Source organism: Perognathus longimembris, chromosome 1 (assembly GCF_023159225.1).
Source record: "Perognathus longimembris pacificus isolate PPM17 chromosome 1, ASM2315922v1, whole genome shotgun sequence".
Lineage (NCBI taxonomy): Eukaryota > Metazoa > Chordata > Mammalia > Rodentia > Heteromyidae > Perognathus > Perognathus longimembris.
Window position 1 is genome coordinate 29,436,849 of NC_063161.1, and position 20,730 is coordinate 29,457,578.

The 20,730-nt window shown below is 35.5% G+C and overlaps 1 protein-coding gene and 2 long non-coding RNA genes across 5 annotated transcripts in view; 2 read left to right on the forward strand and 1 right to left on the reverse strand.

Annotated features, from left to right (window-relative positions):
• Positions 1 to 235: 235 nt before the first annotated feature.
• Ppp1r12a (protein phosphatase 1 regulatory subunit 12A) overlaps positions 236 to 20,730 on the forward strand; it is a 102,254-nt gene continuing 81,759 nt past the window's right edge. For all 3 annotated transcript variants that reach the window (XM_048359054.1, XM_048359046.1, XM_048359061.1), the window contains exon 1: positions 236 to 726. In XM_048359054.1, coding sequence (XP_048215011.1) covers positions 490 to 726 — 237 coding nt within the window. In that variant the 5' untranslated portion in view covers positions 236 to 489. The remainder of the gene's footprint in view (positions 727 to 20,730) is intronic.
• Positions 2,978 to 15,839, reverse strand: LOC125360911. Its single transcript, XR_007212828.1, has 3 exons — positions 14,655 to 15,839; positions 13,060 to 13,068; positions 2,978 to 2,991 (listed from the first exon to the last, which is right to left on the reverse strand). It is a non-coding gene; the product is annotated as an uncharacterized LOC125360911 (long non-coding RNA).
• Positions 4,650 to 5,042, forward strand: LOC125360904. The gene is made up of 2 exons (XR_007212827.1): positions 4,650 to 4,720; positions 4,941 to 5,042. It is a non-coding gene; the product is annotated as an uncharacterized LOC125360904 (long non-coding RNA).

The following is a 20,730-nucleotide window of genomic DNA, read 5'->3' on the forward strand; positions in this document are numbered from 1 at the left end:
CTCTTCCATTCCAGGTTGGTCCCGTCCCACCCCGCCCGCGCAACCCCAGCGGCCAGGGCCACACCCGCTTCCCTCCGGTGGCCCGGCAGCCCGCTCGCCCTCCCGCCCCCGCCGTAGTTCTCCCCTGCCCTTCTTCCTGGGGGCGGGGCTTATCCAGGCCCAGGGCGCGTGCGCACTGAAGCCGAAGGGCGCCTCCCTTCCCGGATCTCGCGAAGTTACGTTACACAGGCCGCCAGTGACGAGCGGCCGCGCCGAGGGGCGGGAGGGCTTCTGTGGTAGGACGGGGAGGTCCGCGGGGCCCCGGCGCGCCGCCCCAGTGCTCTGTGGGATACTGGAAGTCTCGAGCGTCTCCTCCCGGTTTCCAGACCCGGTCGGGCCTGCACTCGTCGAGACAGTTACACACACCCCCGGCCTCCCCTCTTTTCCCTCCCCGCCTCCCCTCCCTCCCCCTCCCCCTCGCGATAAGAAGACCCGGCGGCCGGAGAGGGGATGAAGATGGCGGACGCGAAGCAGAAGCGGAACGAGCAGCTGAAGCGCTGGATCGGCTCCGAGACAGACCTCGAGCCTCCCGTGGTGAAGCGTCAGAAGACCAAGGTGAAGTTCGACGATGGCGCCGTCTTCCTGGCTGCCTGCTCCAGCGGCGACACGGACGAGGTCCTCAAGCTGCTGCACCGCGGCGCCGACATCAATTACGCCAATGTGGACGGACTCACTGCCCTCCATCAGGTCGGTTCGCCCGCCGCCGGGCCTGAAGGAGCCCGGCCCTCCTCCCTCCCCTTGGCCGGGGGAGTGAGGTGGGGGGGGGGGGTCTTCCTGGAGCTGGGGGCGGCGAAGAGACTCTCGGCTGAGGGTTGAGGGGGCGGCTTCCCGGGAGGGAGGGAAGGAGGGAGGGTGCTGGGCTCCCTTCTGACCAGTTGCTGTCTGAGTTGTGAACTGGGTGATTTCCGGGGTGTAGAGGGGGAAAGGGACTGTGGGTGATTTGGGGGACACCTCCCCACCCCAGAGCCATTTGTGGGTATGTGTCTGGTGTTTGGGGTCAAGACCCGGAGGAGTGTAATGAGTTGTGCCGGGGCCATGGTGTCGGTGTCAATGATATATATTTTGGGGTGCGGGGTAGGGAGACTCTTGAAAGAAAAAGACTTAGCTAGGAGCCTGAGAAACGCTTGGACCCCCTTTAGCTTGTTAGGTGGGCATTGCAGTTGCTATACTTCTTCAGGTCTTGATTACAAATGATGATGATAATAATAGTAATCAAGAGTCCTAAGCCGAGTGCCCCGAGCGAACGATTTCCTGTTTTTTCCTTTATTACTCTTGGTCACTGGGGAGGGGAAAACGGGGTGTAATTAGCTGGTCTCCCCTGGCTGAAAAGGGAGAGGATGGTGGTGTTTAGGGTAAAGGAGTTCCCGAAGGACTTATCCACCTCTGGACGGGAACGGTTGAGTTTGCCGCAGTGTCAGAGATCCTTGAGCCTCCAAGTCCTGGGGTGTGCACTGGGGCTAGAAAAAAGAACAAACACCGTGCATTCTTAAGAGCCGGTTTTCAAACCCAGCATTTTCTTTTGGGTTTTGGAAAACAGAAAAGAAAGAAAAGCTGCTCGCCACAGACTTTTCTCAAAATGGATGCTTTGTGCATGTTAAAGTTTTATAGTGGTCTGATTGGGATCTCTCAATGTTAGCCAAATAAGGAGAAACTATTGGCAATCCAGAGATAATGTTGCTTTGCCTTTAACAGGCCAAAAGCAACACAACCCGTAGGGTTGTGCATAAAAAGCAATTTATAAGTGATGGCAATAGGTGACATGACTTAGACTCGCCCCTTTTCTTATTGGAAAAATAGAATTACTAGTAACCTAACAGTGAAAAGACTTACAAGGTACTTCAAACTTGCTTTGATTGAATGCTCAAGATTGTAGCCTTATATTGAGTCACAAACTAGTTGAGGAGATTGAAATTTTAGGCTTTAGATTTTATGAACATTAACTTGATACTGCTTTAAAAGAGAGGAGCACAGTGACACCTTTTACTGCTTCCTGTTTGTGGGATGACCATATTAAGTTTTATTTAATCGAACTCTCATATCAGACTTGGCATGGAGCCTTTGTTTACAAAGTTGTCTTGAAGGATTGAAATGATTGACAAATGGCCAGACAAATTTGGAATTCAGAATCGCATCAATGAGAATATAGTGTGGTCCTATAATGTTTACCAAACGTAATTTGGCAGAAGCTTATTTTAAAGCTCAGTATAATTCTTGATTTTAAAAGTAGTATGTTGAGAATGAAAGCATTAAAAATGGTAATGTGTATGTGATGAAACAGTTTTCATCTTTCATTGGTAATTTATATGTTTTAGTATGAAATTGATTCTGAAACATAATTTTCTGTCTGATGTCAGAATAATTGAACAATGATTTTATCAATACGCTTATTAAATTGGTTGATCCTCTTGTGGAGGAGAACCCAGTTGTATTGGCTTGGAGTAAGAGTAAATTCTCAAATGATTTTTGATGTGAATATAATAGTTGTTTAGGTGAGACAAGACAATGACATGTGATACGGCTTTTTAAGTTCCCCCCCCCCTTTCAATTTGTACATGTTGCAGGAATTATCAGGCTAGAGTTTCCTAAATTCACTGGTTAGTTTGGAGAATGAAGGTATTTACATTAGACCTTTTTGTAAGTTTTATTTGTACATTTCTTAAATTTGCAAAGCCAGAATTTCTAAAAGATCAGCACTACAATTTTTATTAGGTTTTCTCCACACCGTCTCATTTATCTTCTATATATTTTTCAATTTTGTAACTGTTAGAACAAGTAGTTCACTTTGCACAAATTCAGGACACTAGATAGTGAAAGATGACAAACTTTTTTTTTTAGATCCACAGATTTTAAGCTTTTAGAAGTGCTCTTTGCATAAAATACGTACTGCTAAAATGACCTGCTTTAGGCCTTTAATAGTTTTTTTAACTTAATCTCTAGAAGGATTATAGAACACTAAATGGTTTTACTAAATTATGTATTCATAGTTTTGAAAATTCATTTGCTTTTTTAAGTTAAAAATTCAGTATCGTAGATTTTATTATCAGGAAAGATTTGGGAAACTGTCAGCTTTTAAATACGCTTTTTAGCCTAGTACTTTCTTTACATTTTTAATGTAAATAGTTTATACTTAAACTTTTATTCATGAGTTGAATGGGCTCATTATATGTCATGAAAAATATTTATTCTACAGCTATCCTTTTTGTATGGAAATGGCATCTATAGAAGGAAATTAGTGTTGTTTTTTTTTGTCACATGAATTTCTGTAGACTAGCTTTGTTTTTCCTCCCTTCAGGTGAAGAAGAGTACAAAGTCAACATATGAAACCAATTCCTTTTTTCCCTAAAACTTAGGTCTAGAGTGTAATTTCATTATTTTCTGATTCTGTAGCTACCTATGATTATATATCTGTGTTTTAGTATATTTTGTGAAAATTTAGGACATTTATACTATTATGTATGAGATGCATTTTGTTGCCCTATTTTGCAAAAAGTACAAGACTTGAGATTTTTTCCAGTAGTTCTAAGTTCTTTGTGTCAACTTTAAAATCTTGTACTCTGTGCAAGTGGCTTCCATTATATCTGCAGAATTGAATCCATTTTTTCATGATATATTAGTTTTACAGTGATTTCATAATTAAAATTAAATCTTTCAGAATAATACAGTAAATACAAATTAACTCCTTGCCACAGAAAACATGTTATATGTGCATTAACCTTTGTGGTGTCTTCAAAGGAGTGTTGCCTTTTAAACTTGGGTTTTTATTGTTCTAATGTAGTTTCTAAATCTCTTTTATGTATTTTATTGTAAAATCTATTTTATCAACATACTTTTTCTTGTATGTAATATTACATGAGATGAATATGTGTAATATTACATGAGATGGATATGTACAGTAGTTCTATTTTTCTATCTGAATGTTAATGCAATTGGTAGTTATTTCAGTTAGAAATGTAATTCAGTGTAAAACAACATATATGCTCATTAATTCCACTCTTCTCCCCTCTAATTAAGTTAAACCTTTTAGTTACTGTTTACTCATTTCCCGTGTGTGTATGTATCTCCAGTTTCAGATCCTCCACAATTATATTTGTATCTTTTCCTTGTCCCCTGTAACTATATTATTTTTATACTTGTGTTATAGTAATACTTTCCCTGTCTATTCTCACTGTGTTTTAATCTGGCATACATAGTGATTTCTGGTAATAGTTCAATAAGTTCTCCCATTTTGTGTCTCTTTGATTAAATTGAGATATAAAACATTTTGTTTTAATTTCTATACTTTTGTTTTAATTTCTATACAATAGCTATGTTTTGTCTACCAGTAGAATATTGTTGTTTTTTCTCCAATAAATCCTAGTCATTTTTTAAAACTTGATACAATTGCCAACAAAAGGGATCTTTCAAATTATGTTAAAACAGTAGTGCTTGGCCATTCTCTCTTCAGGAGTACTGAATACTATATATCTTGCCTATTATTTCTGTTATTAAACATTTCTTGCTCAAGATTATTTGTAAGTCTTTGTTCAAACTGGGAGAATAAGGACTCATTCTCATTTCCATAGTCTAGCTCACTATTGTTTGTTGAATTTTATTTTTTATTCTATAATCATAGATGTAAAGTTTTACAGTTACTTGTATATAGTGTGATACGTCTTTGAAACCTTCGTATGCAGATATGAAGGTTACAATGCTGTTCTTGGGCTGGGACTATGGCCTAGTGGCAAGAGTACTTGCCTTGTATACATGAAGCCCAGGGTTCAATTCCCCAGCACCACATATATAGAAAATGGCCAGAAGTGGCGCTGTGGCTCAAGTGGCAGAGTGCTAGCCTTGAGCAAAAAGAAGCCAGGGACAGTGCTCAGGCCCTTAGTCCAAGGCCCAGGACTGGCAAAAAAAAAAAGAATACTGTTCTTGCACATAATAGAACTTTTGTGTTTGTGAATCTGTAACATTCTGTTACAGATTTTATCGCTTCTCAGCGTGATTTTAACATTTTCATATTTAAAAACTTCTAAGTACCAACCTTTTATTTAAAAACTTCAATGCAGTTTAAATTTTAGTTACATGGTAAAAATGAAATAAAAAACCAATTGAGCCGTTATAAGAGCCTGAGGTAGAATCATAGGGAATGCAAAGTTGAATTAGGTACATTACAATTTAAAATTTTAATTTCCTACTTTTCAAGCAGACATGTTGAAGCATTAAATCCTTCTGCTTTTAAAACAGATTTTTATAACTTCTAAGAGAGCCATTTAAAGCATCTTTGTAAAATATGTGACTTCTCAATAAAATAAAGTCTTAAGATAAAAAAATGTTAAAAAGACTGAAAACCCCCGTTACCCTGTGTAGGTATTTATTCGGGAGATTGAGGATTAATGTTTGAGGCCAGTATTTGCAGGAAAAAATTGTTAGACTCCATCTCCAAAATAAATCATAGGACTGAGGGCATGACTAAAGTGGTAGAACACCTGCCTATCAAGCTCAGAGTCCTGAGTTCATAGCTCCAATACCTCCAGAAAAAGAAAAAAAAAAAAACAACCCAAACACTAACTTTGATTTGCTTGCTAGGGAATAGTTTAATTGCTATTTACGCTGAATTTGTTTAAAATAGAACATAGAGTTAATAGTTTTGAATTTATAGTTGCAAACTTTTTTTAGGTGGTAAATGTTATTGGATCAGTTACATAATACTAAAATGGTGTTTTTATAAATGTCATTTAATTTATTTTATCTTAGAGAAGTTATGATCCTTTTTGCTGATAGCTCTGTAAGGTTTTTGGTATCATTATAAACCCAGTTTCAAATGAGGGACAAGGTAACAAACAGTACAAGAAATGTATCCAATGCCTAACGTATGAAACTGTAACCTCTCTGTACATCAGTTTGATAATAAAAATTTGAAAAAAAAATCCAGTTTCAAAAACCCAATTAGAGTAATTTCCAACTCCATACTGTCCCCTGACTTATGACAAGTACATGGACAACCCTAGCCATATAAGGGGTATGGTGGTAGAGCAGCGGTGCCCACACTGCTGATTTCTCTGTAGTTGCTGCTTTTGTTCTTCCTGGCAACAGTTTTGTGGTCTGACTTTGAAGTGTCATAACCAAGACCATCCTTCATATGCTTCAGCTCCAGAGTGATTTGCAAGCTGTGACTGAGCACTTTCTAATATAGTACTCAATGGAAGACAGGAAATGTTTCCCATTATTCCTTTTATTTATGATGTTTTACATATACTATTTATGTAAGAAAGTACCTTTACTTAAGGAATTTTAGAAACTACCTATTTAGACACCTTTTATTTGGTGGAGGTGTAAAACTTTGGTTATTTCTGTAACATATTCTTTCCCTGATACTTCCTGAATTTGCTGTTTTGTTGTTGTCTCTGTCTCTGCAAAAAAAAATTACCTTGTTTACTACACCTTTCTTTGAAATCTTGTTGGACTCCATAATCATAAGAGGATGTGAGCAGTTTGGTATGCCCAGTGGAAGAATTGAGGACCTCCGACTGTTGTATTAAGTTTATTTTGTTTTGATCTTTAGTAAGTATATCATAATGCTTTTTTGAAGAGAGAGGCTTTTAGAAATTGTATCGTTTGCACTAGGCACTGGTGGCTTACTCCTGTAATCAAGCTACTCAGAAGGCTGAGATCTGAGGGACCGCTGTTTGAAGCCAGCCCAAGCAGAAAAGTCCATGAGATTCTTATCTCCAGTAACTACTCAGAAAAAGCTAAAAGTCACGCTATGGCTCAAGTGGTAGAGTTCTAACCTTGAGCAAAAGAAGCTCAGGAATGGTTCCCAGGTCCTGAATTCAAGCCCTAGTACTGGCAGGAAAAGAAAAGAAACATTATCATTTAATTTTGCTAGCATATTTTTTCTCTTGCTCAAGGTTCTCATAATAATCAATGGCAGACCTGGAATGGTAGTCCAGAGCTCAAAGTTTACATTGGGTGTATTTTTTTTTAATTCTGAAGTAGTTAACATTCCTAAATCAGTCATTGTGTTGGTGACTAGTAGTTGGAGATTTCCCTATCACCTGATGTTCAAATGAAAAACATACAAGCAAGCTAACTGTTTTAAGATCTTTCTACAGTAATCGAAATACATTGTGACATAATAGTACTGTGAATTAGTTGTAGAATTCGAAGTTGTCCAAAATTGTTTTGACTGACCATTATGTAAATATTTATTTGATGTGCTTTAGAAAGTTGCAAGAAGGAAGAACTCAAGTACATCACTTTTCAGAAAATAGTTTTTAAACACCTTCAATTTTCTTTATTCTAACAACTCATATTATTCCATTAGATGTTTTTTATATGTTCATTTAAAGTTTTTATATCTACATGTGCATATTTGCTTGTTTTTAGAGACAAATAAATGAGCTTGTTTTATTGGATACTAAAAAGAAAAAGCCTTCTCTAACTTCGCACCAACTCTAGAGTGTAAACTCTACAGTTTACTTTCTGTTCTGTGATTACTGATTGATGTTTTTAAGTAGGACTTGAGACAGTATGTGAAGTGCTAATAAAGCTATATAAAATGGCTTCTGGTTTTGAAAAATTAAGCTTTTATATTAATAATGTTTGGTGTTAGTTGAGATGCCTTTGTTTGAAAGGGTTATCCAGTTTTGAGAATAGTGCATTCCTTAAAGTGCTTTACAGATTTCAACTAAGTTATATTTCATAGTTGAACAGTCAGATTTTTTTCTTCTTGGTAAAAATGAAAAGGGATATATTTATTACCCTTCACTGGTTCTCTAAATGTTATATTTCTTGGACCAATCTTTTATTTCAATCATTTTGTCCAATAAGAGCATTAAAAACAGATAGCTTGGGCTGGGAATATGGCCTAGTGGCAAGAGTGCTTGCCTCCTACACATGAAGCTCTCGGTTCGATTCCCCAGCACCACATATATGGAAAACGACCAGAAGGGGCGCTGTGGCTCAGGTGGCAGAGTGCTAGCCTTGAGCTGGAAGAAGCCAGGGATGGTGCTCAGGCCCTGAGTCCAAGGCCCAGGACTGGCCAAAAAAAAAACCAAAAAAACAAAAAACAGCTTGATCAACTTATACTATCATTTCAAAAAGAAAAGGCATATTTTCAACAAAAGGGTATAGTATTTAAATAAAAGACAGTCACAAATCATCCATCAGTCATGCAGTAAAATTATTTGTTGAGGGCCAGGAATTTGCTTTAGCAGTAGAGATGCTTGCCTTGCATGCATGAAGCCCTAGGTTCTATTCCTCAGCATCACATAAACAGAAAAAGCTGAAAGTGGCGCTGTGGCTCAAGTGGTAGAGTGCTAGCCTTGAGTAAAAAGAAGCCAGGGACAGTGCTCAGGCCCCGTGTTCAAGCCCCAGGACTGGCAAAAAAAAAAATGTATGTATATTGGTTGACTTTCTACTAGAAAGAAACATAAGGAAAATATGTCAAGATACAGGTAACAACTTTTTAAGATTTCCGTAGCTCAGGACATAATGACAAGAGTTGACCTAAGGGATTACGTCCAATTAAAAAACAGTTATCAAGATAGACACCATAGAGATGGGTGATGACCCTCATCTGACAAGGAATTAATATTCTGGATGCATAAAGAATTTTAAAAATTAAACATTAAGATAAACATGCATAAATGGCAAATGAATTCTAACGACAGTTCTTTTAAAGAGTATAAATGATTGAGGAATACATGAAAAGAATGTTCAGCATCTTTAGCCAACAAGGAAATACTAATCAAAATCATACCATCAAGAATCTATCTTACCTGAAACACAATGTCTGTCATCAAGAAAACAAATGCTGGCAAGAATTGTGGAAGAAGAAATCTGTAATATACTGTTAGTGCAAATGTAAATTAGTGCAACCACTACAGATACCTACAATTCTAGCTAAGTGTGAGGCAGAGATAAGAGGATCATGATTTGAGGCCGGCATGGGCACAAAAAATTGACAACTTTATGTCAGCCCATGACTGTATTATGTTGCATACGTATCATCCGAGCTATGCAGGGAAGCATAAATAGAAAAGATTGTGGTCCAAGCCAACCTGGGCATAAAGTGTCCCTGTGCAAAAAAAGGATGGGTAGCATGACTCAGGTGGTACAGTATCTGTGTAGCAAGCTAGTATGAGACTGAGTTCAACACCTTCTACCAACTAAAAAAGAAAAGGAAAACTTCCTTAAAAAAGACCTATCTTATGAACCAAAAGAATCTAAATCATATTTTCACATGCATTTTTTTCAGTACTATTTACTGCAGCCAAGCTGTGAAATCATTCTAAGTGACCATCAGCAGATAGATGAAAATGTGGTATATATATATGTACAATGCAGTTTTATTTAACCATTAAGGAGAGTGAACTTAACATAATTTGTTGCAAAGTTGGTGGAACCAGTGATCTTTAAGTTAGTGGGAATAAGCCAGATTCAGAAAGGCAAGTATTACTTTTTTTTTTTCATATGCAGAACCTAGATTTTAAAAAAATAAGACAAAAATAGCAGGAAACTATTAGGAAAAAAGGGGCAGAGACAGAAAAAAGAGGACGAGATAGATGAATGTAGAAGTAAATTTCATACATCTATGCAAATATAATTGTACAACTAATATGTACTAATAAAAATGAATGGGAAAATGAAATTCTCATTTTTTTTTTAGAAAGATACTTTTATAGCAAAAGGATGTAGTGTTTACATAAAGGACAGTTGGGACTCATGTTAGATTGACAGCAGATTATCTTTGTGCTCTTTCATGAAAGTAGAGACATCCATGGGTGAGCAGATATCATGGAGGATTCCTGAGCTACACTTCTGAGGAGGTTTGGTAGAGTTGGGATGATAACCGACTAGATTATCAGAATATAAACAGTGCAGTCCTTGGTTCTATAAGGACAAAAAAAAAGTTGGGTAGACTCAGGAGACTGATGAAAACCTTTTTTGGGAACTTTTAGTTCCATATTTATACTGTTGTGTTTGCATGTTATCATGTTCTGGAATGTATTTTCCAGCTTATTTCTGTGTAGCATAGCTCAAAGCTCTCAATGTGAACTTACTTGTTCAGTGGAATACACAGTGATTCTCTTACTATTTAAACCATAAATTTGATACATACTATTTGCTATTTGCTAGTGTATTTTAACTCCAGACCAAATTGTGAATTCCTTAGCAGACTTTGATTCATTTTTCTTTACTTCTACTTTGATGTCTCACTTTATTTTAATAAGTGTTTATTGACTTAAAAATTGAACATGATGTAATTTTTTGAACAGCAGAGTTCATAACAAAACAAACTGATGGTAAATATAATTGCAAACATTTAAAATGTCCTAACAAAAAAGCATTTACCAACAGCTTCTAAGTATGACTACAGTAAAAAAAAACAACAAAAAAACTGCCAAAATTTTAGATTCACTTTTGAAATGGTATGTATTACCAAAACAAGTAAAATTTTGCTTAGTTTATATAATTGATATTACAAATGAATTTCTTTAAACAAATCTTTGGTATTGGCTTAGAAAGGGAATTTATAACATTAGAATTAATAATTACATTACAATTTTAATCAATCTTTTCTAAATATTTTTTACTATAGATCATTGCATACCAGTATTTTCTGACTTCAGTTTTTGGTTGCTTATCTTTTTATTGTTGTGCTAACCATAAAAAGGCAATCTTGAGTTCCCTGTTTATTGCCCTAAGTTCTTGCTTGACTCAAACACTGTCTCATGGGTGGAGACATTCCTTATTGTCATGTGTTATATAGGCATTTCTGAAATGCATTCACCAGAAACCATGGAAAGAAGTGAAAGCATTCCTCAGCTGTCACCTTTTTAGTAATCTATTTAAGTACGGGATATGTACTTAGTGCGATATTCTGCAGAAACAGTTTTACTAAAAAAAAGACAAACTTTAGCTTGTTATGGTCCTATTGAGCTGAAATCTTAAGACTGTAGAGACTCATATCAATTTTCTTGAGTACTATGCAGTACAAAAGAGATTAAATTTTGTGAGATGTGAATTGATAGCTTGTTAAAGATTAGTAAACAAATAGGAAAGTCAATTTCCATGCACTAAATGTGTATAGGTTAAAATACATATACACATGGACACTAACAATTATCTTTATTTTATAATAAGCACACCAAATTATATATGTTTTATTAGCCCTAACATTATTTATGATTGTTATAAATTCATGATAATATTTGGCTTGAAACATTTTTAGAACTCTTCTTTGGAACTTTATCTCCAGAATATTATTTCAGTATCCTCAGTATTGAGGTTTTGTTTTGTTTTTTTTTTTCTTTTAGGAGGATTTTTTTCGTTAATTGTGAAAGTGACAGTCAATTGGATTAGTTGTGTCTGTTATAGAAGGTAGATCATGATAATAACAATGGTTAGTAAATATTTTCAGTAATAATTTTTTTTTTTTTTTTTTTGCCAGTCTTGAGGCTTGTACTCAGGGCCTGAGCACACTGTCCCTGGCTTCTTTTTGCTCAAGGCTAGCACTCTACCAGTTGAGCCACAATGCCACTTCCGGCTTTTTCTATATATGTGGTGCTGAGGAATCGAACCCAGGGCTTCATGTATATGAGGCGAGTACTTTATCACTAGGCCATATTCCCAGCCCCAGTAATTAATATTTTCTTAAAAGCTTATTCTTAATTGGAATGTGATCAGAAGGAGGCCTTCTTGAGTTTTCTTGACTATACTTAAGTAGGCTTCAGAATTTCTTTATAAGCCCTCCTGTATTATTTGTGTTCCAGATTTTGCATGAAACATGCTGGTGTTATAGCTTGTAATGTGAATATTTTTGAGAAGATACTTTTATTTCTAACAAAAGATACTGGTGCTCTTATTCCCAGATTTTGACATTATATTTCATTAAGAACCTTTGCTTTCCCTCAGAGATAGGTCATTTGTACAGCTTTTCAAATTTTGAACAGATGACATGTTTATCTTTTCAAGTACATGGAACAACTTACATAAAAACTTAAGAAAAAAATCAGGTGTTTTTGCTTTCTTGTTATTGTTGTGTTGATGCTGGGCTGTCCCTGAGCTTTTTTAGTACTCTACTATTTGAGCCACAGTCCCATTTCCAGTTTTTCAGATTAATGGGAGCTAAGAGTCTCACAGACTTTCCTGCCTGAGCTTTCTTAGCCCATAATTCTCGGATATCAGCCTCGTGAGTACTTCAGGATTACACGTACAAGCCACCAGTTCCTGGCATGTTTTTACGTTTAAAATGCTTACTGTGACAAACTTTCCTATCTTTTTTTTTTTTTCTTTTCTTGCCAGTCCTGGGGCTTGAACTCTGGGCCTGAGCACTGTTCCTTGCTTCTTTTTTGCTCAAGGCTAACATTCTACCAACTGAGCCACAGTGCCACCTGGTTTTTTCTATGCATGTGGCACTGAGGGATCGAACCCAGGGCTTTATGTATGCAAGACAAGCACTCTATCCTAGGCCATATTCCCAGCTTCACCTGTCATCTTTTATACTAAAATGTCCACCATATGAGTGGAAATACTTTAAGTGGTTATTAAATTTTCAGTGTCTTATCTTTTATATAGTCACCCCCTCTCCTTTTTATTTTTAAACAAAGATTGGTTTCAAGTTTGCTTGTTGTTGTATTTTTATCTCAAATAAATAGCTTAATAGTTTAATTTTTTAAATAGTTTAACCAGCTAGAAGATAATCATTATGTCATTTAAGTACTGTACAAAAATATAAAAGAAATTTAGTGCTATCTGAAGGATCAGAGATAACCCCACCTAAAACTCTGGTTTTATTCCAGTATATATCTGTAAATGGGATCATACTTAATTTTTTTGTTTATAGCCTTTAATATTTTAATTACTCATACTGTATAAATTAGTATTGATACCCATTACTTTGCAAGGGGCTACATCATATTATATGTAGGACTAAATATACAAAAAACATTTCTAGTCTTAGGACAAACATGTAATGCATTTTCCACTTTCTCATGGCATTTTAGGTGGATATTGTGCCATGTACTTCTTTACTGAGCCATTCTATTACATTTTTGGGATTGTTTCCTTATATAGTTTGCTCAGAATGATACTGTCTTTTAATGTTTGTTCTTACAAAAGACATTTTCAGTAAAGTTTCTAGTATTTCAAATATGGAAGATGAACCTTGAAAGTACTGCTGACACACATCTTTTAAATTCATGCCATGATGTCATCCCCTATTGCTCATAAATCATTATTGCTTTATTACTTCCTCTGTATGTATGCATTTAAATAGATTTGATGTATTTCACTCAGGAGTAGTTGGGGAAGAGAAAGGATTAAAATATTTTCTTTATATGCATAAGATTTAGTTCTAGTGCTTCAGAGTTTTGAACTAATGATGAACTCATTATGCAATAGTTAGGTCATCATTTACTTAACACATTACTACTTTCTAAAAACAGAGGTCCTTGTCTGCATGTAGCACATAATTTGATGTGGCAATGTGAATAAATGATGACAATTTTACTAAAAGCAAGAGTTATAAGGGTGAAATGAAAGATTTATATTTGGTTGATTCGTGTGGGGGGGGGGGGGATTACAAGCGATTGAACTTTAGGCCTTGTACTTTCCAGGCAGGTAGGTGCTCTACCGCTTGACCCTCAGATCCAGCCCCTTTTTGTTTATGTTGGAGCTAACCTGGGCTGCAATCCTTTTTTGTGTTTCTCCATGTTGCTGAAGATGACAGAGGTGTATACACTACTGTCCCTAGCCATTGAATGACATGGAGTCTTGCGAACTTCTTTTGTTCAGACTGACCGTGAGCTGCTATCCTCCAGTTTCTGCCTTCCAAATATTTAGGATTATAAGGTTTAACCATTTTACCTGTCGAGAAAGTTTTTATTGGAATTGCTTAACTCAATGTAAAGAAAGGCAACTTGGAAGCTACATTATAGAACTTATGAACGTATGTCACCACTCTGTGATGAACTAACTTGTAACCCGGTTGTGTTTCCTGAATACTCCTGTCAAATTTGCATTTCTTCCTTAGAGATCTATTTATTTCTTAGAGATGAATATTTTCTAGGCTCAAGTATTTTATTTTTCTATTTCATACATTCATGTAGTTTCAGTTGATTCATATTTTTATAGAATTGTTTTTCCTTTTATTCTTCTTGTAGGGTATGGACTCTGGGGTTTAAAGTTAGAGATTTAACTTGCTACACAAGTGCTTTACCTCTTCCATGTCCTAGCCCTTTATGCTTTAGTCAGTTATAGGTCCTGGTGTTTTTTGCCTGGAGCTTTTCTTGAACTGTGATTCTCCAGATCTCTTCCTCATGTGTAGCTGAGATTTCAAGTGTGAGCCACTTCTGTTCAGAAAGAGAGAGGTGTCTGTGTGTGTGTGTGTGTGTGTGTGTGTGTGTGTGTGTGTGTGTGTCCTGAGCTTGAACTCCGGCCCTGAATGCTGTCTATGCTTTTTGAATCAAGGGTAGCACTCTGAAACCTGAGTTACAACTTTTCTTCCAGCTTTTTTTTTTCTTTTTGTGGTTAATTGGAGCTAAGAGTCTCACAGACTTTCTTGTCCACACTGACTTTGAACTGTGATCCTCAGATACCAGCGTGCTAAGTACTGAGGATTATAGAACAGCATACTGCTTTATTATATTTTATTTTCGGTTTTATTAGCCTTCATATACTAAGCTCAAATTTCAGAGTCATCTGCTGTTTTCTTTATCTCTTTCATATAGTTTCCTTCAACATGCTGGTACCTGAAAAAGACATACTTTCAAATACATGATACTATTTTTCTATTATTTAACAAATACTAAGGCCTACTCAGTAACAGACATTATTAGTGTTGATGCTATATTGTTGAGTAAAACAGATGCCAACTTTACTCTTAGAGATTTTACTAAAATAAAATTACTTAGCCATCAGGAAATGCATTTCAAAGCTATAGTGGGATGTTCATTTCTTGCCTACTAGAATGACTGTAATAAAAAGGACTGATAATATCAATTGTTGATTAATATTGACTAGGTTATGGAGAAGTTGGACCACCCCTACACTGTTGGCGGAAAATGTGTAGCCACTTTTGAAACAATCTTATTTCTGCAAAGGTTAGAAAGTTAACATATGACCCAGACATTCTACTACATTTATCCAAAAGAATTGACAATTTGGCCACATTAAAAAACTCACGTGTTAATATTCAAAGCAGCTTTATTCATAATAGCTAAAAGGTGGCAACAGTATAAATGTGGATCACCTGATCAGAAGGTATGTATATCTTGTCACTAGAATTAGAGGCATGTTATTCAACAATAGGAAGATTTGATAATTTCTAAAACAATGACTCCTAGAAATAGTATGTTAAGTGAAAGTCTATTATTTGGTTCCATTTATATGAAAGTTCCAGAATAGGCAGATGTGTGGAGTAAAATGATTGACCGAGGTTAAATAATTGGAGAATAGGAAAGTTGCTGCTAAAGGATGTATTGTTTCATTTTAGGATGATGAAAATGTTTTAAAATTATGGCAGTTGTACAACTCTGAATATGCCCATGCTCACTTAATTATAGCAGTAAGTGGGTTGATAGTATATGATTCATATCAGTAAGCCATTAATTTGTGTGTGCACGCGCATATGTGCATGTGTGTGCATACCTGCCAGTATTGGGGATGGAATGCAAGGACTCTTGTTCACTAGGCCCTCTTTCATTTGAACCATACCTCAGTTCTGTTTTATGTTGGTTAATTGGAGTTGGAGATAAGAGACTCTTGATTTTGTTGACCCAGTCTGGCTTTGAACTTTGATCTTCAAATCTCAAGCCTCCTGAGTAGATAGGATTACATGTATGAGCCACTGGCTCCTGTCCCATTTTTAAAGAAAATTAGTTCATGTAGTTATTCATGTTCACTAATAAAAACTGAGGCACTGGCAGTCCCCTTAACTTCACCTCGTACCTAGTGTTACTCGTTATGATGGCATATGAGAGAGCAAAGCATTGTTGTTGCCTTAATACAGTTTGCTAGAGAATATGGGTAAGTATGTAGGCAGTTATGAATTTACATCAGTTACGCACAATAATATGCAATGGTAGTACTAATATAGATTGTTATGGAAGCAGGTCTGTTAATGAGCCATTAGCCAAGGTTGTGAAGGAGGAAAGGGGATTGGAGAGTACTTCAAAGACTGTATATGTATATCCACTTTACTTATGTAATAGTGTATGTAAAGATGTGGAGGTATACAAGTGTTGAAGGGTACATATCAGGCTAAATGAAACAATACAGTTTCTCCTTAGTGTGTACTCTGCAAAAAAAGAAAGACTAGATGCAGGTCCACAGCTCAGGATGTTGAATAGTCTTGAGAGAGAGGACTGATATGAACTAGCCTAACAGCAGTTGCATTCAGGACATATTTAAGAAGTAGAACTGGTAGGATTTCCAAGTGGATTGGCTTGAGGGAGTAGAAGTCAAACATGTACATGCACCTGGTTTTTGTTGTGGACATCTGAGTGAAGGAAGGAGTTTTTCACAGCACACAGTTAATATTGGGTGCTTACTTCGTAGGTCAAAAGTATATAAGAATGATGTAGACAAGTAAACAAGAGATAATCCTGCATGCAGTGTACACTACATGCTCTAATATATGATGTTATGACACCAAGGAGGAACATTACATATGTGCCTACCTTTAAACCCTGTATTGAAAGTTCACTTTGGTTTTTTTGTTTGTTTGTTTGTTTGCCTTTTGGTTTCCGAAATGTTGAAGACCAAATAAAACCTTTTATAAAGCTAGGAAACTCACAGAATAAAGACTCAGGGTAAAAGTTTTTAGGATTTCATGTACCTAAAATATATGTAATTCTTTTTACTCATTTTTCTGTGCCTTTTAGTTCTAAAGAACTAGTTAAGGATTTCCAAATAAAACCAAATTTCCTGACTTTTGTGATAACTATAATAATTCGTGATTATTGTATGTGTAATGAGTAGTCTAGGTTTCTTGTAGGTGTGGAGAGTCGTGAGCACAGAATTGTTGGGGAGGTAATGACAGTGTTGCACATTGCTCAAAATAATACACTATGAAAATAGGCTTATAGGTCCACATAGGAACTGAATACGTTTTTTAAATTCTCCTATAAACTGCACAGTTAATTCATTTAACAATCTCTGACTTTCCTCAGTTGGTAAATTTACTTAGTAGTGGTTTCAAGGAAACTAGAAATATTATAACTATAGCCAAGAAACTTACTTTGACACACCTTTTTGTGTGTCTTGCTCAAAATGTTACTAGTCTTTTTTTTTTTCTTTTTTTTTTTTTGCCAGTCCTGGGGCTTGGTCTCAGGATGTGAGCACTGTCCCTGGCTTCTTTTTCCTTAAGGCTAGCACTCTACCACTTGGGACACAGTGCCACTTCTGGCCTTTTCTAAACAGAAAATGGTGATGAGGAATCGAACCCAGTGTTTCACGCATGCTTGGTAAGTATCTACCACTAAGCCACATTCCCAGTCCCGTTACTAGTTTTACTTGGCTTTTAAGTTGAACAATTGAAGTAGCTTCTGTGGGTTTTGGGGGGTTATTTTGATCTGAGATGTAAGCATCATTAGATTTCTTATGGCTTAATGAAATAGAAAATTATTATATATTAAACTTTTACCACTAACATCTTTTTCCACTGCATTACTCTCTTGACATGTAATGCCTATCTTATGTTGTAGTATGTTTATGTTTTATGAGTGAAATGAACTAGTAGAATAGTACATAAAACCTTGTCTTTCCAAAATGCTTCGATGTACAAAAGTTAATTGCAAGGCAGAATTTATGCTTTGATCCCATATTTGTGAGAAATTGTTTACATAGAAGAAAAATCTGAGGAATCAGTTCAGCTGTGTGTCTTTTGGAGGGAAATAAACATTTTGAATTGTATAATTTTTGAGTTTTTTACAATAATCAGGAAAATATGATAAATGTGAACAAGAGAAAAATGCCTAAGTGGCTATTTCCAGTAACACTTTAAGGATTAAACATAGATGTATTTTCATAATCATAATTTGCTAGTCTTTGGCTTCTTAAGAAGAATGGTATTGATGGTTAAGTATTTCTGTATTATACTTCTCAAATTTCATTTTATAAAGAATAACTGGCAAAGTGATGGACACTGAATTTGTAAATAAAGAATTATGGATGTAGTTTATTCATCGTATAGCTTTTGCCAGATAGACCACAAAAACTATGATTACCAAAGAGCAAAATACTATTTGAAGGATAAAAGATGTTGAAAAATACCATTTTAGATTGGAGTTTTAGAAAATTCTGGTGTGAAGAGATGTAGAGGGGGGAAAAATCTTTTATTATGCTGTTTTATGCTATAATAAGTTCTTTGGCTCTGTTGTATATGAATATCAAAATATTTGTTGGCGAATATCTATGTTAACTAATTGGGCAAAAAGGCATGAGTCTTTTGTGAATAGAATTGGGAGTGTTGAAGCCCAGAGTTACATGAATTTTGTGAAAATACTTTTGTGAAATATTTTTTAACATTGAAAGAGGACTTATTTTAAAAGTTATAGATGAACAGAAGAATGAGAAGAAGGAAAGCTAAAGAAAAGAATAAGAAGGAGGAAAGCAACTGATGGAATCATATTTTCCTTATGTGGGTACTTTATATATAAAGAGAGAGAATTTATATATAATATATACTATGTGAATACGTATCAGTCAATTGTGAGAACATACCTGTGGAATATATCTAGTTCTGTGCACTTTACAGTTTTCCCAGTGGGTATACTAGATACCCAATAGGGTAATGGCTTCATATGGTAAAAGTAGATTAATAGAGAAAAGCAGATCTGTGTTCCAAATTCTTTTCATAGAATTGTTAAACAAGTTAGCATGTAAACACATATGCACTATTTTTGCTCTTCAAATAACCTACTGAAGCAATCAACTTAACAGTTTTTGAGTCTCTTGAAAAATGAAATGAGCCAGTGTTTTTAGTATTAATTGTGCAAAGGAGTTTCACTGTGATATTTGTAAACACGCATATAATGTATTTTGATCAAATTCACCTCATTTGTATTTTTCTTAACCTCACTCTGCTTTATATACCTTTAAAAATTTTAATACATTATTTTCATTATGCTATTTTCATATTTACACACAATTTACTTTGATCATAATAACCCCCCCATTATTCATCCATTTTCCCCTTTTGCTGATTCTTCCATACTCAGTTCCTTTTACAGTCATGTCATGTTCAGTTATTATTAGTTCTGTAGTCCTCATATCAGTGAGGAATCTATGCTTCATTTACCTCCCTTAATTTAATGATCTCCAGTTGAAAGAAGCCAATTTTCAAAGCTTTATTATCTACTATTAGACCTATTGCTAGTAGGAAAATATTTGTGTACATATTAGCCAGTAGTTTTTAAGTAAGAGAAGCTTACTAAAACTAGTTTATTGGAACTTTCCCAACAAAAGCAGTTTATTATAATAGAGATAGTCCATAGAGCCTAGTTTTGGAATAATTAAGAACCAGAAGCTATGTGCAACCAGAAGCTCTCTAAGCTTTGCATCTTTTTTCTTAAACATTATGGTATTATTTGTTGTAAACTAGATTTTTTTACAGTTTAGCATACAAAAGAAAACTTCACCAACAATTTCAGAGATTATATTCTGGTCCAGCTGTCTACTTTTTAATTCTAATTCAAGAGTTTCAAGAAATGCATAAATTAGCCCACTGATTGCTGTTGTGATGTGTCATCTTAGGTCATAAGAGCTGGTTGGTAGGATTGAATCATTTGGAATGAATCTTTGGGAATGAGGACATAAAACTAAAAGTAAAAAACAATCTGAGAAAGTTGCACATAACAGTTGTATAAATATACAAAGTATAAAAATAAAAAGTACAAATAAATGTTAAATCTATAGTTAGCAGTTTGTATGCTTTTATACTTTAGAACTGTCTTACATAGTCATAAAAATTAGGCCTGTAAATAAGTAAAAGAAACAGTGGGAAAATTTGAATAAGTGAATAGCAGTATTTATAGCCTGGTTGTCATAATTTCTGACAGTTTTGCAAAATTTCATTATAAGAAATTGGGCAATGGGTGTGTGTTATTTTTTATACTTGTATGTAATTCTACATTTACTTCAAGAAAATAATTGTTATTTTTGTCTGTTACTACTTTAATGTTGAAATTATTAGAGAACCTGGAGGATTTTTTGTTGTTGGCTCACTGTTAGCATTTTCCAAGTTATAATCAAGCCAAATAATTTAAATATTTATTTCTAGTAATAGTGCTTAGATTCTAATAAAAGTAAAAGTTTTTGAAAAATAAGTATTTCTTGTAAAATTTGAGGAGAAGAATAATATTGCTTTACAGTTTTGGAAGCTTAATGCATTGCTTTAAGACAGCTGGACTCCTAATTTCTACTTCATTTGGCATATATGCAATTCCTAGAAAACCTTACTATACATTTGTGAAAGAATAAGGATGATGTCCCTGTAGCCTTTCTGTAAGAGCCTACAAACCTATTAAGCCCAAATACAAGAAGATAGATACTGTGATTGTAGGTTCGAATACTGGCAACAATTGTACAAAAAATATTCAATCTCACTCATCAGATGAATAGATTTAACAGTAGATGCCAGTAGTGGAATAGCTAAAATTAGTTACAAACCCTGTTAATACCAAATACTATAAAGTATATAAA